Genomic DNA, 20669 nt, shown 5'->3' on the forward strand with positions numbered 1-20669 from the left:
CAAAATAAAATAAATAATAAAAATAAAAAGTAAATATTCTTAAAAATTAAACTAAACGGTTATGCTATTGAAAAATCCTAACCTTATTACTTCGAATTATATGCATTGAAAATCAAAATGAACTACAGCCATAGTAATGGAAAATATGAAATGACATTAAACTTTAAAAAATATCGCTAAACTTGCAATAACAAAAAAAAGATGAACAAACTCATTTAAATATTTTTATTTTATTTTACATTGGAGTATATAACAGGCTATCTACATACGTACATTTATTTATGTGGAAACTTATATCACAGAGTAAAATATATATAATTATTTTATACAACACACGTTTTTGATACAGTCTTTTTAAGCTTCATGTTTGAATATGAATGGTTGTTGAATCATATTCAATCAAAATTGACTTCATTATTTTGCCTTTTTTTTCTTCAGGCAATGCTGGGCTTCTTTTTCAAAACTCCAAATACATCTTCGTGATATTTTCCAGTTTCCTAAGGAAATTAAAAGAAAACTTTTGTTATTATAGTATTAATAACCTAAGCTAGTCTGAGAAGCGGGAATTTAGAAATCGTTGTGGCCATAACTACCACTGCAAATATTATATAACAAATCACTAGTATATATGTTAACTTGAATCCATCTGGAGGTACCTTTTGATAGATGAAGGTTGATATAGTCGATAATTAATTCTCCTCATCGTCCTTAATTAGCCTTATTGACATTGGGCTCATCGTTTGTTTACCCTTTCTGGTGTTTCAGGATGGGTAGCTAGATGACGAAGCTATCTGCTGCAACGTCAGAAGTTTTTTTTAAAATTTCTTTTGATAAAGAGATGTAGAAGTCAGAGGCTGAACTAGATCAGTGTTTCAATGTCCTTTAATTACCATTCCATTTATTTTACTCAGTAAAAGGTGTCTCCTTCCCAGTTTAAGCCAACAATAATAAAATGTGCTTAACAAAAATTTCAATGGGATAACTGCAAATGGCGTAGTGTGGGTACTTCGATCCCGATTGGCTGTTTGACACGTGGTATTTGTTTACGTTAGCAACTATTCCTTCCATTCTATTTCGAGTATGTCAAGCCCGTCAAGGCTGATTCTATATTCTTTCATAAATGTTTCAATTCCTTCACTATATATTTCTTACTGAACACAAAGACAGGCATGAAACCATGTAGAATAGAAACAAACTAATTATGCATCGTAGTTTCCAGGTTCACAAAACAAAAATATATCGCGCGAAGATATAAAATATATAACGTATTAAAATACACGTGTACAAATGGATTTGTCAATATTTTTTCAATATTTTAAAATATATATTCATAGCACTATTGCATTTACATTTTACAATAATTCTTGTAAAATTTATAAAATATGAAAAAGGTTCTTGAAAATCCACCGATATTAAATTATTACATAAAGGAAACTTTGTATCCATGGTGTTAATATAGCTGTCGCAATTGGATCGGAACTGTCGTCTGATGGTAAGTTGCTTGCATGTAGCCATAGAGACTAAAGCAAGAGCTCTCAAACCGGCAAATTGTACAAATTTATCGTTTACGTTAGGCAGAATAAGAAAAGACAGAACGATTGAATCTATACAAACTGAAAGAATATTATTGTTACGAACTGAATTTTGCAATAATACTTACGAATATTGATATCTACTTATTCTTATTTGTAAATATTGATTACTGCATTTTTTAAAGACGTCTCGTCCCAACTAATATGATTTTAATAAGGTCACTTTTCCGATGGAACGAACTAGCGATAGAGCTAAACACTACAAGAGTAAGTGGGTTAATAATTATTTCTGCATAAGGAAGATCGGTTGTGATTGTAGCAATAGTCTTAAATTTAACTAGAAATTTTTTTCGAGCATACCAAAAGTGAGAAATATTGAATAGTTTTTATGATTCTTTTGTAGAAAATATATAAGTGAACTCACCAAAAGATCATCAAGACTGTGTATTTTATCACTGTGTTCAAGTATCTTATTAATAGTGGCTCTCACATCGGCAGCCATCACTGCATCTCCGCAAACATAGATGTGACCATCATTCTCTAAGACATCCAGCACTATCTGGGGTTCAGCTTCCAGTTTGTGCTGCACATACTCCTGATAACATAAAAAATATAATCACATTAAAATAGTTAGGAGGAAGTTATTTTCACTGATGTATGGTAAATAGATTTCCTTTTAAAGAAAATAGAATTCGTCAATAGAATATTGCAGGCCTTAAGGCGTGGTTTCTTAGGACAAGTGCCTTATCTGGGCGTCAGCCTCAAGTTGACGTTACCCTGACGCCAACAAAATAGTGGTTTGTTAGCTCAGCGTGAGTAGTCGGTTCAACGCAGACATTATCTCGCATTGCGCATGCGTTAATAAGGTAAACAAATATTTATTTTGAATTTGTATTGATTTTATTATTGTCGACCAGGGCTTCAGAGAACAAATAATGACTTTGTCCAAGAAAAAACGCATTATAGCTGAGCTAAATGAAGAGGAAGAAGAAGCTATGTTTAATGTTTAAATCAAAATCTTGGCTGATTTCAATACTCTGTTGGATGTTGTCCGCCATTGCTTCTGTTGTTAACGTTACGTTGCAATCCAACTGCAGTTGATTCGGACGTCAGTCGTCGTTCAATCTGAGCTTTCGATGACGTATGCTGTCTAACTCACAAATTGACCAATCAGGGGTTAGCTTCAAGTTGACGTTTTGTAACTCAGATCTCTCCTAAGAAACCATGCCTTCAGCGTTTCAAGGATATTGCAAAGTAGTTTATGAAATATGGGGGGAAATGTATTAAATTCTTTCAAAGATAGAATTAAAATTTAATTTGAAAAAAGAAATACAGTAATTGGATGTATACAAATGACGTCATCTTAGGCAAATCGTGTCATTTATTGATTAAAATTCAAATCAAGTACGTACAGGTATGGCGTGGAGTACAGGTATTCAATTAAATCTGATTAGATCACATGATAAGGCATAATTACTTTACTTCTACTCGAATTGCAAATAATCAATTGACTTGTTTGGTTCATTTGAGAGAGTCACACTTACTATTAGCCAAAAATTTCTGTTTTTTTTTCTTTCAAAAAGGGATAATAAAGCTAGGAACATCATAAAATAAATAACAATAAGGTAAACAGGGTTCCCCCTGGTCTTGAAAATTTAAAAAGTGGTAACAAAAATAAAACAAATATCGATATTTTAATTTTAGGGTAACCACCACTAAAAATTGTTTTCCAAAGAAGGTATATATGCATGAAAATTTAAACCACTTAACTATAAAGTGGTACATTTAAATAAAAAAACATCTTTTAGCATTAACCTATGTTCACTACCACTATTAAAACTTTTCAAGGACCTCGGGAGCCATGGGTATACCTTTTTTTAAAAAAAAAGATGTAAAATTTTTTTAAAGTAACTTCATTAAAAATTTCGACAAAAACTAAGACAATAGCCAACATAATAATAAGCAGAAAATCGATATGGATATCCACTTTTATTATAGTTCGTTGAGAACTTAGATATTATAGTTGACAAATTTTATCTGATACTGATTCCGTAGTTATTTTCGTATAAAATAACTCCGAAGTTGTGGACGAATTTGGAAAGATTACTTTTTGCCTTAAAATTATGTTGCATTTAATTTATTTAATTATTATTCTTACTAGTTAATATGCATCTCTTAAAATTGAACTGACCAGCATCTATGAACAAATTAAGGGGATCTCAATCGATTTACTCTCATATATGTTGATATCGAAATGTCTCATATATATCGATTTACTCTCATATAATTGCCAGTTATGTATAATAATAACCGACACGTGCATTTTTAAACGAAACAAGGTTTTATAAAGTACCACCAGTAATTAATACTAATTGGTTGTACTTATATCTGTTTTAATAACTAACTGCTAACAGTTATTAATTAAGCTAACTGTTTCTACGTTGTCAAAAATAGTGTCTTTCTTGGTATTTTAATTTATTGCTTTATTGAAATTACTTGCATTTGCATAGTTTAGGCTTATAAACCTTTGTCAAGTAATTGGACAGATAAAACAATTTAGAGAAGGACATCACAAAGAATACATCCAGAGTTACTACGGAATTCGAACCCGCCACCTCCACCCTTCACACTGAGTTTATCGGGCGATACAGCTCGGCCAGGGAGGCCCCGGGTATGGTATTTTAATAAACTATAACTAAAATAAATTGACGATGTTGATTCATAAGTACGCACAGTGGGCAAGCATCCAAGGTTTCGCGGCCAAAATTAGTCTTTCGATAAAATTTGTCTCAAAATTTGGGGTTTTTTATGAGCAGGTAAATTGAATTCATAGTTGAAATTTTGAAATGCGTTAAAAATATCCCCCCCAAAAAAACCCAAAATGGCGGCTGAAATATGGAGAGCAAAAAAAATAAATAAAATAATATAGTACGTTTAAATAATTAAATATAGCAATGAAAATTTTCGTAATTTCATATTAAAAATGAAAAGCAAATTATATTTCCGAAGTAATATTACAAAATAACGCGAATTAATTACTAAATAACGCGAAAACATGAAAAAAAAACATAAATTTTGTTTTTCGGTATATTTAGTCCACCTTTGCAATATGGGCAAAATGGGGCAAGTTTTTTCGAGAGAAGAAACATCAAAGAAGACAACAAAAAAAGTTTAGCTAATTACCTCGTGAAACTCTTTGGAGATAAGTTTCGAAAGTGATTCAAACATTGTAAAATGTCAAATGATAAGATATAAACAATAAGTTTGTCAAGAGTATCAACTAATCCAACAAATTGAAAAATTGCACTATAATTTCAGACTAATTACTCTGATAAAAATGCAACAGTAAAGTGAAATTCCTATATGTATTTCTGAAATATAAATTTAAAAGTTAAATTAAAAATGTTTTTTTTTAAACATATTTTTCACTACATTGAACTCTGGTCGGTCCGAAAAGTAAATTATAATGTTTGGAATGATTATGAATACTTAATTTGGGCGATATTAAAACTGCCTACACATATTTTAGCTGAAAATATAATTTTGACTTTTGGCCAAAGATCATGGTCTTCAGGCCCACTGTGGTATGTAATGAATGTTCATTAAAAACTGATTTTGAAATCTTCAAACATTTCAACTTACTTTATCTTGTCCTGGTTCTCTTGAGAAAGCGTAAAAAACTTTCGTAATGACTCCCTTTTCAACAAGGGTAGCGATTTCTTCTGAGCACAAATTGTCCACTGTAGATTGTCGGCACCCGAAGAACAAGTACATTTTGCCAAAAGTTGTATTTGAATGATTGTCCATTGATTTGTGCTTCATGGCATCCCTTTCTAACCAGAAACTTCGGAAAGGTGCAATTCCACTTCCAGCTCCAACCATGATAAATGGTTCACTAGGAATGTCTGGCAATCGGAATCTTGGAGCACTGGAAAAAATGGCACATATGAATAAATCTTTGATGGGAAGTATATCTTGGAATCCTTAAATTAATTTGAGGTACATAACAAATAATATTAGACATAATCTTTCTTTGGTTCATCAACACTCTTTCTATTTTCTAAAAAAATATCTCGCATTATAATGTTGATAACAACAAGTTCATAAAATTCGGTAATCAATTTGTTTGATACTAATAAATCTATTGGATATAAAAAATTTATAAAAACTTTGTTGGTTCATCAACACTCGATCGATGTACAAATACAACAAGTTAATGCAATCGGCAATCGATTTGTTTGAAAAATCTATTTGATATAACCAATTGATAAATATTTCTTTGGTTCATCAACATTCTATGGGCATACAGATACAACAAATAAACAATATTTGGTAACCAATTTCTGTTAATATTCCATTAAATAGGTTACCAACATAATTACTAAACTTAAACTAATGTACTAACCATGTAAACATTTCGAAAAGTAAAAATATAGCTAATTTACAGAGTGTTTCGCTAAGATAGCCCTTAATATGCATTTTAATAATCTTTGTCAAAAATAAAGCAAAATATATACATTAGAGATAGCAAGGAAAGCGAGGAAAAACATAGGTATAATGGAAATCCGACAAATTAGAGCACAGGAGAGGAGATGAAATAAACAACAAAATATGTTTGATTGCAGAGGAAACAGAGTGGAGATGAAGGAGGATTGTTCGAAACAAGTAGATTCAAGTTTGAGCCGCCTATTAAATCTGTTTTGGTGTTTACTACATCCACCTTCCTTTACTGTAATTTGTCAGATATCGACAGCTTTTTGTTATTCCTCGCTTAAATATTAATTTGAAGCCCAATGTGTATGCTTTTTTACTATTCTTTTAGATCAGAATTCCAAAAATACATATTAAAAGGTAGTTTAACTTCCAGCAAATAAGAATACTAAAAAGAAGCAAAAAGCATTTTGTAGCATATCTGAACTCTAAAAAGTAAGATCATTGTTAATATACAAGTTAACATATAAGAATATAAAAAAACACTGTTTGCATATACGAATGTGAAAATGAAGTAACACTTACTGTCTTATATAGAAAGGAATCTCAACGTCATGAGCTTTATCCAAAAATGATGTGCACACTCCATGTTTAAGAGGTCCTTTATCATCTGAAACAAATATAATTGGTTATTACTTTTTCTTTGAAATTTTCTACTAATTACATATAAGTAGTTATTCTACTAATGGTTTTGCGCGGATAAAACATACACCCTCTGTCTCAAATTAGTAGATACATTCGAATACTTTTGGACTGATTATTGACACCGATGATTTTACGATTTTGCTTGAACATTTTTCGGAGATTTCAGGGTGTTATACTGTGTACCAACAACATTTGCTTACCAAGAGCTCCCTCTTTCCCTTCTGAAAACAAGACCAAATTAGTTTCAAAAATGCCGACCGGCCTATGTAGGGGTTAGGGAACTGGCCTTGCATCAGAAAGGTTCTGGGTTCGAATCGCGGGTAAGTTATTTTTTTCCCCTTTAATGACAGGAACTGAACTTTCGTTCTTCACCTTGGAAGAAGCCACACTGCCACAAATACCCGTTCATAGGGTGGGCCACATTCACACATCACGCACAACAGAAGACAACTTAGAGAGAAACATCCATGCCCAGAGCGGGATTCGAACCCGCAGCCATTGGTTTCGCAGTCAGGCACGCTAACCGCTCGACTACCTGTTCGGCTCGGGTAAGTTATGGATGTTCTTTTATTCTCTGTGCTATCTGCCCTTACTGTGTGAGAAACGTTGGCCTACCTAATATGGTGCCTCTGGAAAAGTGGCCAACAAATTTGCCCTTCAGATGCCTGTGTGACATAGGTCATTCCCAGGTGGGCATTGGAAAATAAAATAAAACTTTAATGGCATTTGTAACAGATCTAGATTTGACTGTAATCCCTGTGTCATCTCCAAAATAGCAAAAAATTTAAAAAAAAAATTTAAAAAATTCTAAGTTCGCATGCTCGCTCTTATAAGCCATGCTTTAATTTGAAGACTCTTCAAATAGTAATCGCAAGAAACTATGTTCAATTTTATAGCGTTATATTCATTGCGGTATTATAATTCTACTGTTGTCGATCTACTAAACTGCATCGGCAGTTATTTATTACTTTCACATGCAGCAAATAATTTCGAACGAAATTTTCGACCTAAAATGTAGCAACTAACTTGAGACGGAAGGAGTAATAAAAATGCTTATGCGAATTAAATTAAGTGCTGACCTTGAGTTCTGAAGCTGACGAGTGCGCACGTGACGTGTACTTCATGAGGTGTGGCTAGCCTGGACGAACTGATGCTGTAATATCGTGGTTGTAAGAGTGGCAATTCAGATACTAAGATTGTTGGATCCAGCTTGATGGAGGGGAATTCCTCCAGAACTTCGGCAAGATTGGGATGACGATGAGATTTCCATGCTTCATAATCATCATGAACCTATGAAAAAACAAACATATGATTTAGTGATTGCAAGAACCATTTGAGTTGATTGAGTACACTCTAACCCTTCGACGCACCGTTTTACCTTTTATTTTTTCTGACATTCCAATTGCAAGTAAACATTTATTTTGTTATTTTTTTAGTTTCAAAAAGCAGTCTAATAGTTACTAAAAAATCTGTTAGATTATCAGAATTAAATTCCTACTAAAATATAAAATATAAAGAAAAGTTTGATTTTTTTTCCATTTATATTCGAGAATTTATCAGTAATTGATTTTGTAAATTAAAGCGATTTCAAGGACGTACCAAAATGTCTGCGAAATGTCTTTCAATATTTTGGATTTGTGAGCCTTGCTTCTCTCAGATATAAATAAGTACCAATTTGAAAAAGTATTGTTTGGAAGTGAGCCGTGTTTGGAAAATTTAACCTTTAACACACGCACATACGAAAGACACCAGTGTTTCATGCTGTATTTCATAACCACCAATTACTAAAATACTAAATTCTTCACTTATTTTGACCCAAATTAATACAAAATAATTAAAAAAGGTGTTAAAAAGTATTTTTAATAAAAATTCTGCGTTAAAGGGTTGGAGAAATAATTTACAAGTTTAACCCTTTATAAAGACATTTTTTTTCTAGTACTGTTATGCTTAATTATTTTTGGGATTAATATTGATAAACAAAAATAAATTAATCTAACTTATTACCTAAAATAAATTTTATTTTTTGTGCGTAGGTGGGTGGAATTTTCAAAATTTTACCCACTGTAAAGAATAGCCTCGAACTTCTGATCTTATTCATTACAGAATTTACGCATTTTGTGATCAGAATAAGAAAACGCGATGATAAACGGTCCCATAAACTAAAGCATAACGCACAAAAGAAGAAAAAATAGCCACCCCCCACTGTTGGTGTCTCCTCTTGAACCCTCACTAACCTTTACTGTCATCCACATTATGTAAATAAAGCCCTTTATTTATATTTTTTTTGGTATTTTTTTGGCAGTTATCAGCAGATGTCCGTTCTAACCAAAATATCTTTCCACCCATATTTTAAAACTAAGGAGAAACATCTGACGGGATCTGTAGACGGGAAGTATACTTCTCACGGCCTTAAAAAGGATTAAAAAAGAAGCAAAATTTTAGAGCGTTTGATTATGCATGAGATAAGGCTCTCAATAAACCCTAATCTTTAAGCATTGTTTTCAGTATTCTATGTGTAATTCTATGTGTGTTCAGTATTCTGCCACTATGGTATAGTTTACATTAATAATGTTTATTATCTTGTTAAAAGAAGAGTCAACAAACAAACCATTGATACGAATAGTGGCAATTTGTATTACATGTTAAAACACTGCGTTTGTATATTGTTAAAGAAATCAATGGAATTCATTTTTTTTACGTTTGCAACAAAGAATTGCAACATTTTTTTTTTAAAAATTTGCAACATTATTTAAGTATTGATTCAAACAGTGGATGTTTCATTTGAAATATTTATGGAATGGAATTTTTGTTAAGTTGTTCTCACCTCAGATAATCTTTTAAGCCTAAATTTATCCCATTTGTTGCTGGCCAGTTCAGACAGAAGTCGCAAAAAGCTGCAGGTGGGTGGCGTTGTCACATCCAAATAGTGCCTAAGAAGAATTTTTAAGCTAGCTGCCGGGAGGCGAGTAAACCTTTTCCATTCTCCACCTGAAATAGATCATAGAAATTTCTGCAAAAAAACAATAGAACAAAACAAAAATTCACACGCATTTCATTGATGAACTAAATTTCTTCAGAATAAAAGCTAATTAAGTAATATTCTAACTAACTACTACTAACTACTAACTGACAGCTTGTAATTTTTCAAAGCAAAGCTTAGAGCATGCTTTATTAATCATCTCCTGCAAATGAGTTTCATATGAGGAATATATGTTTTTGCTTTATAATGTAATTCAGATTAGCATTTGGTCTGTAATTTGCACGTAGTCCTCATTTGGAGCTGAGAGCATGTTTTATTAATCATCTCCTGCAAATGAGCTTCATACGAGGAATATATGTTCTTGCTTTATAATGTAATTCAGATTCGCATTTGGTCTGTAATTTGCATGTAGTCCTCATTTGGAGCTGAGAGCATGCTTTATTAATTATCTCCTGCAAATGAGCTTCATACGAGGAATATATGTTCTTGCTTTATAATGTAATTCAGATTCGCATTTGGTCTGTAATTTGCATGTAGTCCTCATTTGGAGCTGAGAGCATGCTTTATTAATCATCTCCTGCAAATGAGCTTCATACGAGGAATATATGTTCTTGCTTTATAATGTAATTCAGATTCGCATTTGGTCTGTAATTTGCATGTAGTCCTCATTTGGAGCTGAGAGCATGCTTTATTAATTATCTCCTGCAAATGAGCTTCATACGAGGAATTCTTGCTTTATAATGTAATTCAGATTCGCATTTGGTATGTAATTTGCATTTAGTCCTCATTTGGAGTCTCCATTGAAACCACATTAGGTGGCAGTCCGTTCAAAATAATTTAAAAAAAATAATCTCTTTGGAAATCGATAGAGCATTCAATAACGAAGTGAAAATCCTGATAATTTTCCTTTCTTTATTTATTTTGGTGGGTATTCTAAATTGCTGGAAAGGTTGGTATTATTTTACATCTTCTTATTCCTCATAAATGAAGTATGAATATTCGGTTTGTCCATTATAATTATATAGATAAAATATACCAGGAAAGCATATTAGTTCTCACTTGGATACGAGTTTTCAATTTTCTTCACCTTAAATCACCTTTAGTTTTTGACTCTGTATGACAAAAATTTCAAAAAATATTGCACCACAATCCTGTGATGCTAAATGGGTTTGTAGCATATCTATTTATTTTTTTTAACTCAAATAAAAAATTCATGCAAGAGAAGATTGAGGAAAGTTTCGAACTGCTGTTCGTGATTCGCCTAGATTTATGCACAGTTAGTTGTCACACTACAAGACCATTGGATTGACAACTAAGTTTCCGATTTTTTTTTTAATATTTTAAATTTCAACAATTCACCCGTCTAGATTATTGAGAAGAGAATGTTTTGTTCAACCGAAATTATTTTTTTTGTAATTTAACACAATAATTAATATCTTTTGTTTTTAAAATATATAATTTTGTAATTAATATCTAGATGTAGTTTTGCAACTGACATCTAGATAATTTAGCATAATTTGTATCGTTTGCGAAGTTACATCACTTTGCGTAGGCTTGACGTATTAAATCAACAATTATTCATTGATTTTCAAGGCTCAAATTTAATCGGAAAAATTTCAGCAAATTGGCAATTTGATTTAAAAAGAAGTTAAATAATTTTTTAAAATATTGAAAGTATTCTTTTATTTTTTAAAATCCAAACAATCTGCTTTATCAAGTTAGACTAAACTGGGCCTAACATTCACGATGCAAACTAACAGCAGTTATGTAAATACCATATTCTTCGTGAAAAAATGTTATATTATGAGATGACAGCCTTTCAGTAACAGAATAGCCTTTCAGCAGTCTGGAGCATCTTTCGGCTTTCAGCATCTTATAGCCTGGAACCAAAAGTAAAAAACAAGCTAGAGAAATTTTTCAAAGAATTCGTTGCTTTACCTTTCAAATGCTCAGTTTTGAAAATGCTGTCTACGTCACAATCTAGCTGTTCTAGTATTGGATCCACTACAGATGCTGGATTAGTAGGGAATATTGCAATGTGATCACCAGGTTCATATGCTAGAATCGAGTTATTTTGAACATCAAGCTTTATGAGTAGCGTTTTACGGCTGGAAAAAAAATTGTTATGAGTTAAGTTAACTTCTTACGATCAATTGAAATTAAACATGGCTTAAAAAGTGGACTTACTCGGAAGATTCAGATTGTAAGTTCATCTTTGTTAACATTTTTGCAGTAAAAACTTGCTTGGTGTGAATTTGTGAAAGTCCTATCAAAAGAACAATTAATGTAAGTTACCGTCATCTTATGAAATATCGGCTTTCTATAGAATGCCTAGTCATTGCATAAAATACCCGATTTTTAATCGGTCATTCTAGAAAATGAATCGACAATGGGTGACATATTTAACCTATTTATTGTTAAGAGAACACTTAATGTGTTACCGCCATTTTGTCAAAAGCCAGCTTTCTAAATTTCTAATCATTACATAGAATGCATGATTTTTAACTTGTTGTTCTATAGAATACCTCGATGATGAGTGACATATCTATCAAAAGAATTTCCCGACAAAAGGTGATAAAAATATCATATTTATTGGCAAAAGAACACTTAATGCAAGCTACTCTTATTTTATGAAATGTCGGATTTCTATAGAATGTCTAGTTATTGCTTAGAATGCTTGTTTTTTTTAATGGTCATTCTATAGAATGCCCAGGCAATATGGACATATTTATCATTTCATAATTTTTGAATTTGTCATTAGTCATTTTATCAAATGTCTGGGCGATATGTGAAATATTTTACCACGTCATGCTTTGTAAGTTTGTCATTAGACATTCTACAGAATGCATAGGGAATGTGTGATTTATTTATCATTTCATATTTTGTTGATCTGTCCTTTTTAAAATTAAATATAAAAATTAAAAATTTATCATTTTATTTTTTGTCGACGCGTTTCAGGCTAACAATACAATGAGAAAACCAGAATTCTGAAGAGAATATAGTAAAAACACGAAAATTAGTAAAAAATTCAATTTTGGATTTTTTTATTTTTTCAAAACAGCCAAAAAGCTCGTAACTTTTTGAGAAAAATTGTCAACCAAACTATTTGTATTACACTTGTTTTTACTAAAGCAATTGCGAAATGAAAATAAATAAATTGATAAATAAATAAATGGTTTAAGCTTTTCATTGTGAAACTATGAAACTTGTTTTAGCTTCAGATATAAAATAAAAAAATTAAAAAATACATGCTTAAAAATGACCTTATTACTAACTAAAAGCTGAAACCGCAAAACAAAATAATTATGGTAAACTTACGACAAGTATATGATGTATTTTTAGAACCATCTCTAAATAGGTAAGGTAAGTTACCTATTTACAGATGGTTCTAAATCTAAATAATTAGACTCTAATTATAATTAGTACCACATTATTTTAAGAGTCATTTACTTTTCTTAAACATTATTTGAATAATAATAATAAAAGAATTATTAATTTTTTTAGAGTTTCAAACCATCTACTTTGAATTTAAGAATTCGATTCCATTGAATTGAAAAGTTACCTCGTTTAACTTTAAAACTCTTTTAAATATTCTTAATTATAAGCTTTTTTTCAATAATTTCATACAAAAAAATAATGATAGGATTTGAATGATAATATATTTTTTTTACCTGACAAAACATTCACTTTATTTTTAATAGGTATCATTCTAAACTGTCCTGGTTTCCAGGTGGAACTATTAATGCTTTCAAGCATCATTTCTTCATCAATTGGTATGCCAAAATCTTCACATGATGCCTAAATTAATAATATTTTTTTATACATCAAAAAATTGGAAATAAACTTTTAAAATTAGAAGCTTTAAAATTTTTAAGAAACAAAGTAAGAAGAAAAGTTTAGAGGTGAGTGGGAATTAAAAGTTTTACTTAGTAAATTTACATCAATTATTATATATTCATCAATTATTACATATTGATATGCATCAAGTACTTCTGCCCAACTGTCGCAAGTTGAACCATTGATATTTTCAAGCATCTTTTTTTCAATTATAATTGGTAAGTGAAATAGTTTTTGGAAATATAGATTTTTTTGTAGTTTTGATGTGTGAAAGTGTCAGTAGTAACGTTTCTCAATCTGGGGATCAGATTTTTTAAAAAAATTTTATAACTGGCGTTGAACAGCCTACCCAGTTCTGAGTTCACGGCAGTCAATGTTCAATTAAGTAGCCTTGTAATTTTGGACCCAATCTAGAAGACAATTGAACTCCTAGATCGAGTATTGGGAGAAATTTGTCTTTACTTTTTGGTGGAACTAACCCGCATTTGCGTTACATCGAGAGGAAAACTCCCGTTTTTATCCCGACGGTAAGGGGAATCTAACCCATGATTCTTCTACCACTGAAGATATTTTACGTCAGCACTGTGATTGGTGCAAGCCGAATGCGGAATTCGTATCGACCAGTCATCGCTGTTGTTCGAACCCGGTTCGAGAACGCTCTATCCCCTGAGCCATCACGATTTTTAGCCGTAGTTAGAAAAATATGGTTCCAATGGTTTAGACAGGAAAGTGATTAAGCGTTTTGATCCATTTAATGACAATTTCAATCTTTGCGTATTACGCCCTATCTCCGATACTAATGAAGTGAATTAAAAAAATTCACGCACGCAATTGTAAAACCTGTCTATCTAAAGACAAGTCCAGGTTTATAGTTATTTCTTTTATAACTTTCATTATTTGTTGACAAACCTCTGAATCAAGCATTGGGACAAACTAGCCTTCGTGAAGGACTTTTTGATGGAACTAACGGATAATTTGTGCAAACGGAAAGGAAAACCACGAAAACGTTCCATGGTTAATACAACTACAAAGAGATTCTAACCCATGATCCGGTTAATCCTGAGGATATTTTTTTGTCAGCACTGCGGTTGGTATGAGCCGGGAGCAGAATTCTTATCAACCAGCCAACGCTGGGATTCGAACGTGGTTCACCTCATTCGGAGGCGAATGCTCTATCTCCTGAGCCACCGTGGGCTTTGGGGATAGCATTGGCCAATCAGAGGTTCATGAAATTAAAAGTAACATACCCGTTTTCTTAAACTCAAGAGAAAAAAATATATCTTAAAGAAATTACCGCATAAGTTATTGTTCCATCACTGATTTCGGTCTTGCTATCTATCTAATTAATCTATCTAATTGGTTGTGTAAGTGGCCCAATAAAAATTTGTCCATACCGTCAATGCTCCATGAAGCGTATGGACGTTTGCTCCATTCTTGAAATAAATAAAAGCAAATTGTTTTCAAGCAATAACAGACGATTACTATTTTATCTCTTCCACAGATGAAAAACTTCTTTTTTCAAAAGTAAGATGTGGCAAAATTATTTGTGTGTTATAAGAATGTCTTACAGGGGCTTCAGTGACTAAACCTCTAAAGTCACTTCCACGGGCGAGCAAGAACTTGTCTAAAAGATGATAAATAAGAAATGATAGTCCTTACTGCTTCATCCAAAAATTTCTCTCAATTTTTTATGTTTTGAATAATTCCGGGAAAGGGGAGGGCGTAGAGTTCTCTTTCATTTTTTAAAAGGTTGCAGAACCAAAAAAGTTGAGAAATACTGGTCTAAATAAGGTATTATGTATTTCAATAATATTTATTTCTAAGGTAATTATTTAATTAAGGTTCATTGTGTTATTTCATAATCGGTGCATCGCAATTTTCAACTAAAATTAAGCTTATAGAGATGAACAAGACATCTGTGAATCTCAAATAGATTAATGATCAAATCGACCTGTATAAATCAAATGAGTGAAAGTATAAGGGGAGATATTTTTGTCAGGCTAATCATTGCCTGAAATTTCTTTTTCTTTTTTTAAATTTATAACTCAGGATTTTTTATTGCTGTCTTATTCATATATGTTCAATTGGCCTCGTAAAAAGTTGAATGCAGTTTCTTTTTTTTTTCTCACGTTAAACACTTTCAATATTTTATGCTTTTTGCATTTAGCATTTTTGTAAAAATGCTTGAAAGCAGAAATTAAGTGAGAGAATATTATGAAAAGACGTATTTTTTATATTGAATATTAACTGTAATATTAACTTATTACGGTAGAAAGCTTTAATTGTTTTCAAAAAATAAACCAGATCTCACTTTGTAAGCTTTTGGCAACCATTCCTTGAAGACATGTTCTTGTCCTCCTAACTCATCTCCCATCTCTACAGGCATCAATCTTTTAGCTCCAATTTCCGATAGGCATTTGTCCAAATCTTTACCAAATTGGCAAAAATGTGGATATTGACTCGATCCCAAAGCAAATACTGCATACCTAATCAGAATAAATAAATCGGCATATATATATATATATATATATATATATATATATATATATATATATATATATATATATATATATATATATATATATATATATATATATATATATATATATATATATATATATATATATATATATATATATATATATATATATATAGCAACAACTGGTAGCGAGCATAGTAGCCGCTTCATTTTGAGTCTGCAGCCCACACTCATAACTTTGAAGTCAACCAAGAAGACAGAGGAACACTCTTGGATTTGACATTAGAACAAACTTGTTTTCGTGAGGCATACCCAGGATGTCAACAGGTCACAAAAAGTTTCGTGACCTTTATTCTACAGTTCTCACGGTTTATTATTGTTCCGCGGTTCATTCCCTATCACTCGAACCTTCATTCGATGGTTTTTCAGGATTTTTTTCCTAAATTTTAGGACGCAATTTCTCTAATGAATCCGAAGTTATGGAATAGGAATTGGCTTTGTAAAAGGAAGTGGTAATTGACATCTCAAACAAAACAATCTCAAACTAAAATCTTTCTTTGTGGTAAACTAAAATATATTTTTACTTGAGATTCCCGTCGATACTACACATACAGAGTATACCTAAAATAGGGCAAACTTTCCTTTTTTCTTGGCGTAAATGTAGTTGCAAAAACATGGCCTTAGTAGCCCATTTGTTCAGAACAAATGGCTTACGATAGTTACATAAATTTTTTTTATAAAACATCAGATTTTATTTTAGTTTTAAAAAATTAATTTTTATAAAAATAATTTCAAATATTAAAAAAAAAGCAACTTGCTATTTTTGGGTCATTTAGTTCAAAACTTTACAGAGATTAGTTGAGCATTTTTCCTTACACGTGTACTAAATTTCAAGACGTAAAGAGAATACGGGTAAATTTTTACAATATTTACTTGGAAAAGGAAGATAAAAAGTCAACGATCATATTATGATGAAAATACCATTCTCGTCTAATCCTATAAGTATATCGTAAATGTGTACAAAAATTAATATTTACAGTATCCCGTATCTAAATATAATTTCTCTTTAATAATTGTCTAAGTTATTTACTTACCTTAAATTTTGTAGCTTGTGGCCTTTTGCTTTCAAACCATATAAAGCTTTCCAAAAGGTCTGTAAATGAAATATAATTAAAATTCGCAAATATAATAATATAATTAGCAATTATGATAATAATAATAAAAATAGTCACTTCTTGAGAAATCATAAAAAGCGCAATTAATCTGGAAGTGGGTCTTTAATGTTTTGGGGGTATTTTTCCCATTATGTTTTAAATGAAGTAACCACTAATATGATCCAGCTTCTACATCTTAACTTTCTAAATGACCATTTATGTGTTGCTTCGCAGTAAAAATTTTCAATATGAGTATGCTGTTGCTACGCTGATTTTTAAAAAGGGAAAAAAAGTCATACTTGCAGGAATAATATATGAATGGTTTAATGAAACAATCACACACCTCATTACATTTATATTGGTCAGGAAAATCCTTGCAAATTATCCTTGCAATTAGGTGGATTTACATGATCCTTAACGATTGGCTAAATTTGGAAGTGACACACCAGCAAAAGCTTGTTTATTTATTTACTAATATATGTATATATTAGTAAATAAATGCTAATATATGAATGTATTACTAATATAAGTCAAACAGTCTCACAGCAGCCTGATGTGGGGCAGGGGGGTCATGGAGTTTACGGTTCCATAATTTCGTGATCAATGGAATGATTGTTTCAATGTGGTCTGCACTGCGCACAGACTGCCTTTACTTCCCAGACAAACTGGTATCTATCGATCTGAAGTTCGGTGGGCTTCAAGCCATAACTGGGAATTGAACCACAGTTCTTCACTTCCTCAGCCTAGTGCCTTAACCACTGACTCATGGCGGCTTTATTACATGATAGAGCCGCCAATCAGGATTTTCATGTTTTCTCAAAGGTGAACTATATTTTGTTTGGAGAGCTTATATTTGAGACATAATTTATTTAAAACAAGTTAAAAATTTATTAAGAAATTGAGAAAAATCTGTATTTCTTACCTTTCCATTGTCTGGAGGTTCACCACTTCCGAATGTACTTGACACAAATGCAACGAATTGTTCAGATGAGATTTTTTCGAAATCGTAATCTTCCATGCATATAACCTGAAAAATAAAGCAAAGGTGATAAGCAACAATTCTTGATGAATCTTAATCAGAAATGCTCAAAGTTGGTGGTGAAATAATTACTTGAGTGTTAAAAGAGGCCTGCAACATTTGTCCGAGTTTCTTTGCGAACGTCTCCGATTTGCCAGTTTCGGTAGCGTATAGAATTGTTGCCTGTGTCCGACTCGATTTCACTTTGTTGATCATTCTTATGCAAATCTGTACGGCTCTGTAAATAAATTACAAGAAATATTTATTTGGTATCATTCTTTTCACATATATTTTTCAACAATCAATAACTGTAGAGTATAATGAATTATTCCCAAATGTTGTCAATACCGTGTAGCATATACTGTTAACACCATGTAGTACCATGTAGCATAAAGATTTGTCTTAGATCATAGACCGAAATCAGACCTTTTCCAAAAAAATTTCGTTTTCTAAAAATCGCTCTACTTAGAAAGATTTTTACTAAGATCTTCAAACACAAAAAGTTTGCTCATGTATATTAACGAACACTTTCAGAACGGTTGTTTTTATGCTTTCAAATTAATTGCTAAATATTATATAATTGAAAGAATATATGTTTATACTGATTTTATTAATTTTAATATAATCTGTCTAATGTCTTGAAACTAGCACTAAATAAATCTTAGCAAATATGCACTGATTTATCTTAATTTCACACATTTGGTTAGCTTATTATATTCATTGAATGCTATCAAAAAATCTTACTGACTGCCCTGATAGTTTACCCGCAATTCTGCGCTATGAAATACATAATATCACATAATAATCATACTGTCATATGATGATATTTTATCCAAGAGAATTGTTCAGAATCTTTTTTAATATTATCACGTAATAATCATATTATCATATGATATTTTATCCAAGAGAATCACTCAGAATCTCTTTTAATAGTATCACATAATAATCATATTATCATATGATGATATTTTATCCAAGGGAATAGGCCTCAGCACGGGTTAAGGTAAAATTTGATCCTTTACTAGTCCAAACGTAATGACATCTTTCCAAATCCCCCACGGCGCATTTTAGTAGCCTGAACATAGTGACATATTTCTAAATTACCTCCACTGCGCAGTTTACGATCGTTAAGTTGCTCTACTAAATTGATCTGTGCTGAAGCCTTCTCTCTTGTGGAGGTGTTGGCCCAACGCCAAGGAAACTGGAAAGAGTACGGTAGATCTTGGCCTGTCATGGGATGTCGCGCCACTGAGTTTAGTTTATGTTATGTTGATAAGTGGTTATGTTATATGTTAATGTTGATAAGTGTTGATATGTTATGTTTACTGAGTCTTTCATCAATTTGTAATGCTAACATGAATGGTTTATTTTGGCGCAAGATGGATCTTAGAGTAAGAATACGAAAAAAATCTTAAAATCTTCAGGCATGAAGAAATGGAGGATTCAAAAGTAAATGATAATAACTTTACTTTCATTTAGCAAAACGAAACTGCACATAAAAAATCGGTATTAACAAAAATCAAACGAGATTATGGGACATATTTTTACAACAAATACACAGATTGTGAACTACTTTATTCCATGGTCCAATTACTTTAGAAGCATTTTGCACAATTCTTACGAGGTAAGAACATCACATTTCCGGATGTATATCATAGCGCCATTTTGCAGATAAAACGTTCATAAAATTTTTTTTAAAAATAATTCTGCGAAGTTTATACAAATTCTGAGAAATTATGATAGATAATTAAAATATCTATTTATTATTTAATGCACTTACTTGGCCACACTTCGGAACCTAAATTTTAATTTGACTTTATCATTCACAGGCCATTTGTAAGTGACCCAGGCCTTCTCTTGGTACTCATAGCTCGGCTTCAAATTGTAGGTGATCATTTCTTGATGGAATACAGGAGTTGCCGAACCACTAATTGGTGGTACTATCCACACCCAATCTGCTGGACAGCCTCCTCGAAGTTTTTGTTCCGTTTCCATATGTTTCATAAATGTTTCTGCAGCAGTATGGTGATCAACAATAGTTACTTTATTTTTCTGAAATAAAAAATAAAAAACACTTGAAAATTTAGCTTGAATTGAAAAGTTATTAAAACTATAATATGAAATATTTTAAGCAATCCAATATATTGCATTTTTTGCAAAGTATAATCTATATCTACTTATAATTGCTATTTGTACTGAATAGTAAAATATTGTTTCGAATAATTCAAACTTTGGTCTTTTTATAATGCATAATCTTGTATCTACTAATAATTACTATTTGTACTGAATAGTAAAATATTATTTAATTCAAACTTTTGCATCTTTGTAATGCATAACCCATACCCACTAATGTTTTTGTTGTTGTTTCTAATGCCACTTGCCACACGGGCAAGTCTACTTGGTGAAACCGAGCAAATTTAAGGCAGAGTGTGCGATTCTTGTTTTTCAGTGGCGCCATCTATGTCCAAGAATTCGACTTCCATACGTCGCACCCGTTCATAGGGCGGACCCATTCATGCATCCATTCATTCAT

At 31.6% G+C, this 20669-nt stretch overlaps 1 protein-coding gene across 1 annotated transcript in view; it reads right to left on the minus strand.

Moving 5' to 3' along the window:
• Positions 1 to 210: 210 nt before the first annotated feature.
• LOC107451684 (nitric oxide synthase, inducible) overlaps positions 211 to 20669 on the minus strand; it is a 37455-nt gene continuing 16996 nt past the window's right edge. Inside the window, exons 7-20 of the mRNA XM_016067851.4 lie at positions 19917 to 20188; positions 18230 to 18374; positions 18041 to 18145; positions 17059 to 17117; positions 15797 to 15971; positions 13320 to 13446; positions 11836 to 11914; positions 11587 to 11756; positions 9493 to 9656; positions 7748 to 7958; positions 6549 to 6633; positions 5175 to 5460; positions 1957 to 2127; positions 211 to 497 (exon numbers count right to left, since the gene is read on the minus strand). Of these exons, the coding sequence (XP_015923337.1) occupies positions 435 to 497; positions 1957 to 2127; positions 5175 to 5460; positions 6549 to 6633; positions 7748 to 7958; positions 9493 to 9656; positions 11587 to 11756; positions 11836 to 11914; positions 13320 to 13446; positions 15797 to 15971; positions 17059 to 17117; positions 18041 to 18145; positions 18230 to 18374; positions 19917 to 20188 (2112 nt within the window). The 3' untranslated portion in view covers positions 211 to 434. The remainder of the gene's footprint in view (positions 498 to 1956; positions 2128 to 5174; positions 5461 to 6548; positions 6634 to 7747; positions 7959 to 9492; positions 9657 to 11586; positions 11757 to 11835; positions 11915 to 13319; positions 13447 to 15796; positions 15972 to 17058; positions 17118 to 18040; positions 18146 to 18229; positions 18375 to 19916; positions 20189 to 20669) is intronic.

Source organism: Parasteatoda tepidariorum, chromosome 1 (genome assembly GCF_982258835.1).
Source record: "Parasteatoda tepidariorum strain Cologne lab strain chromosome 1, Ptep-v5.0, whole genome shotgun sequence".
Classification (NCBI taxonomy): Eukaryota; Metazoa; Arthropoda; class Arachnida; order Araneae; family Theridiidae; genus Parasteatoda; species Parasteatoda tepidariorum.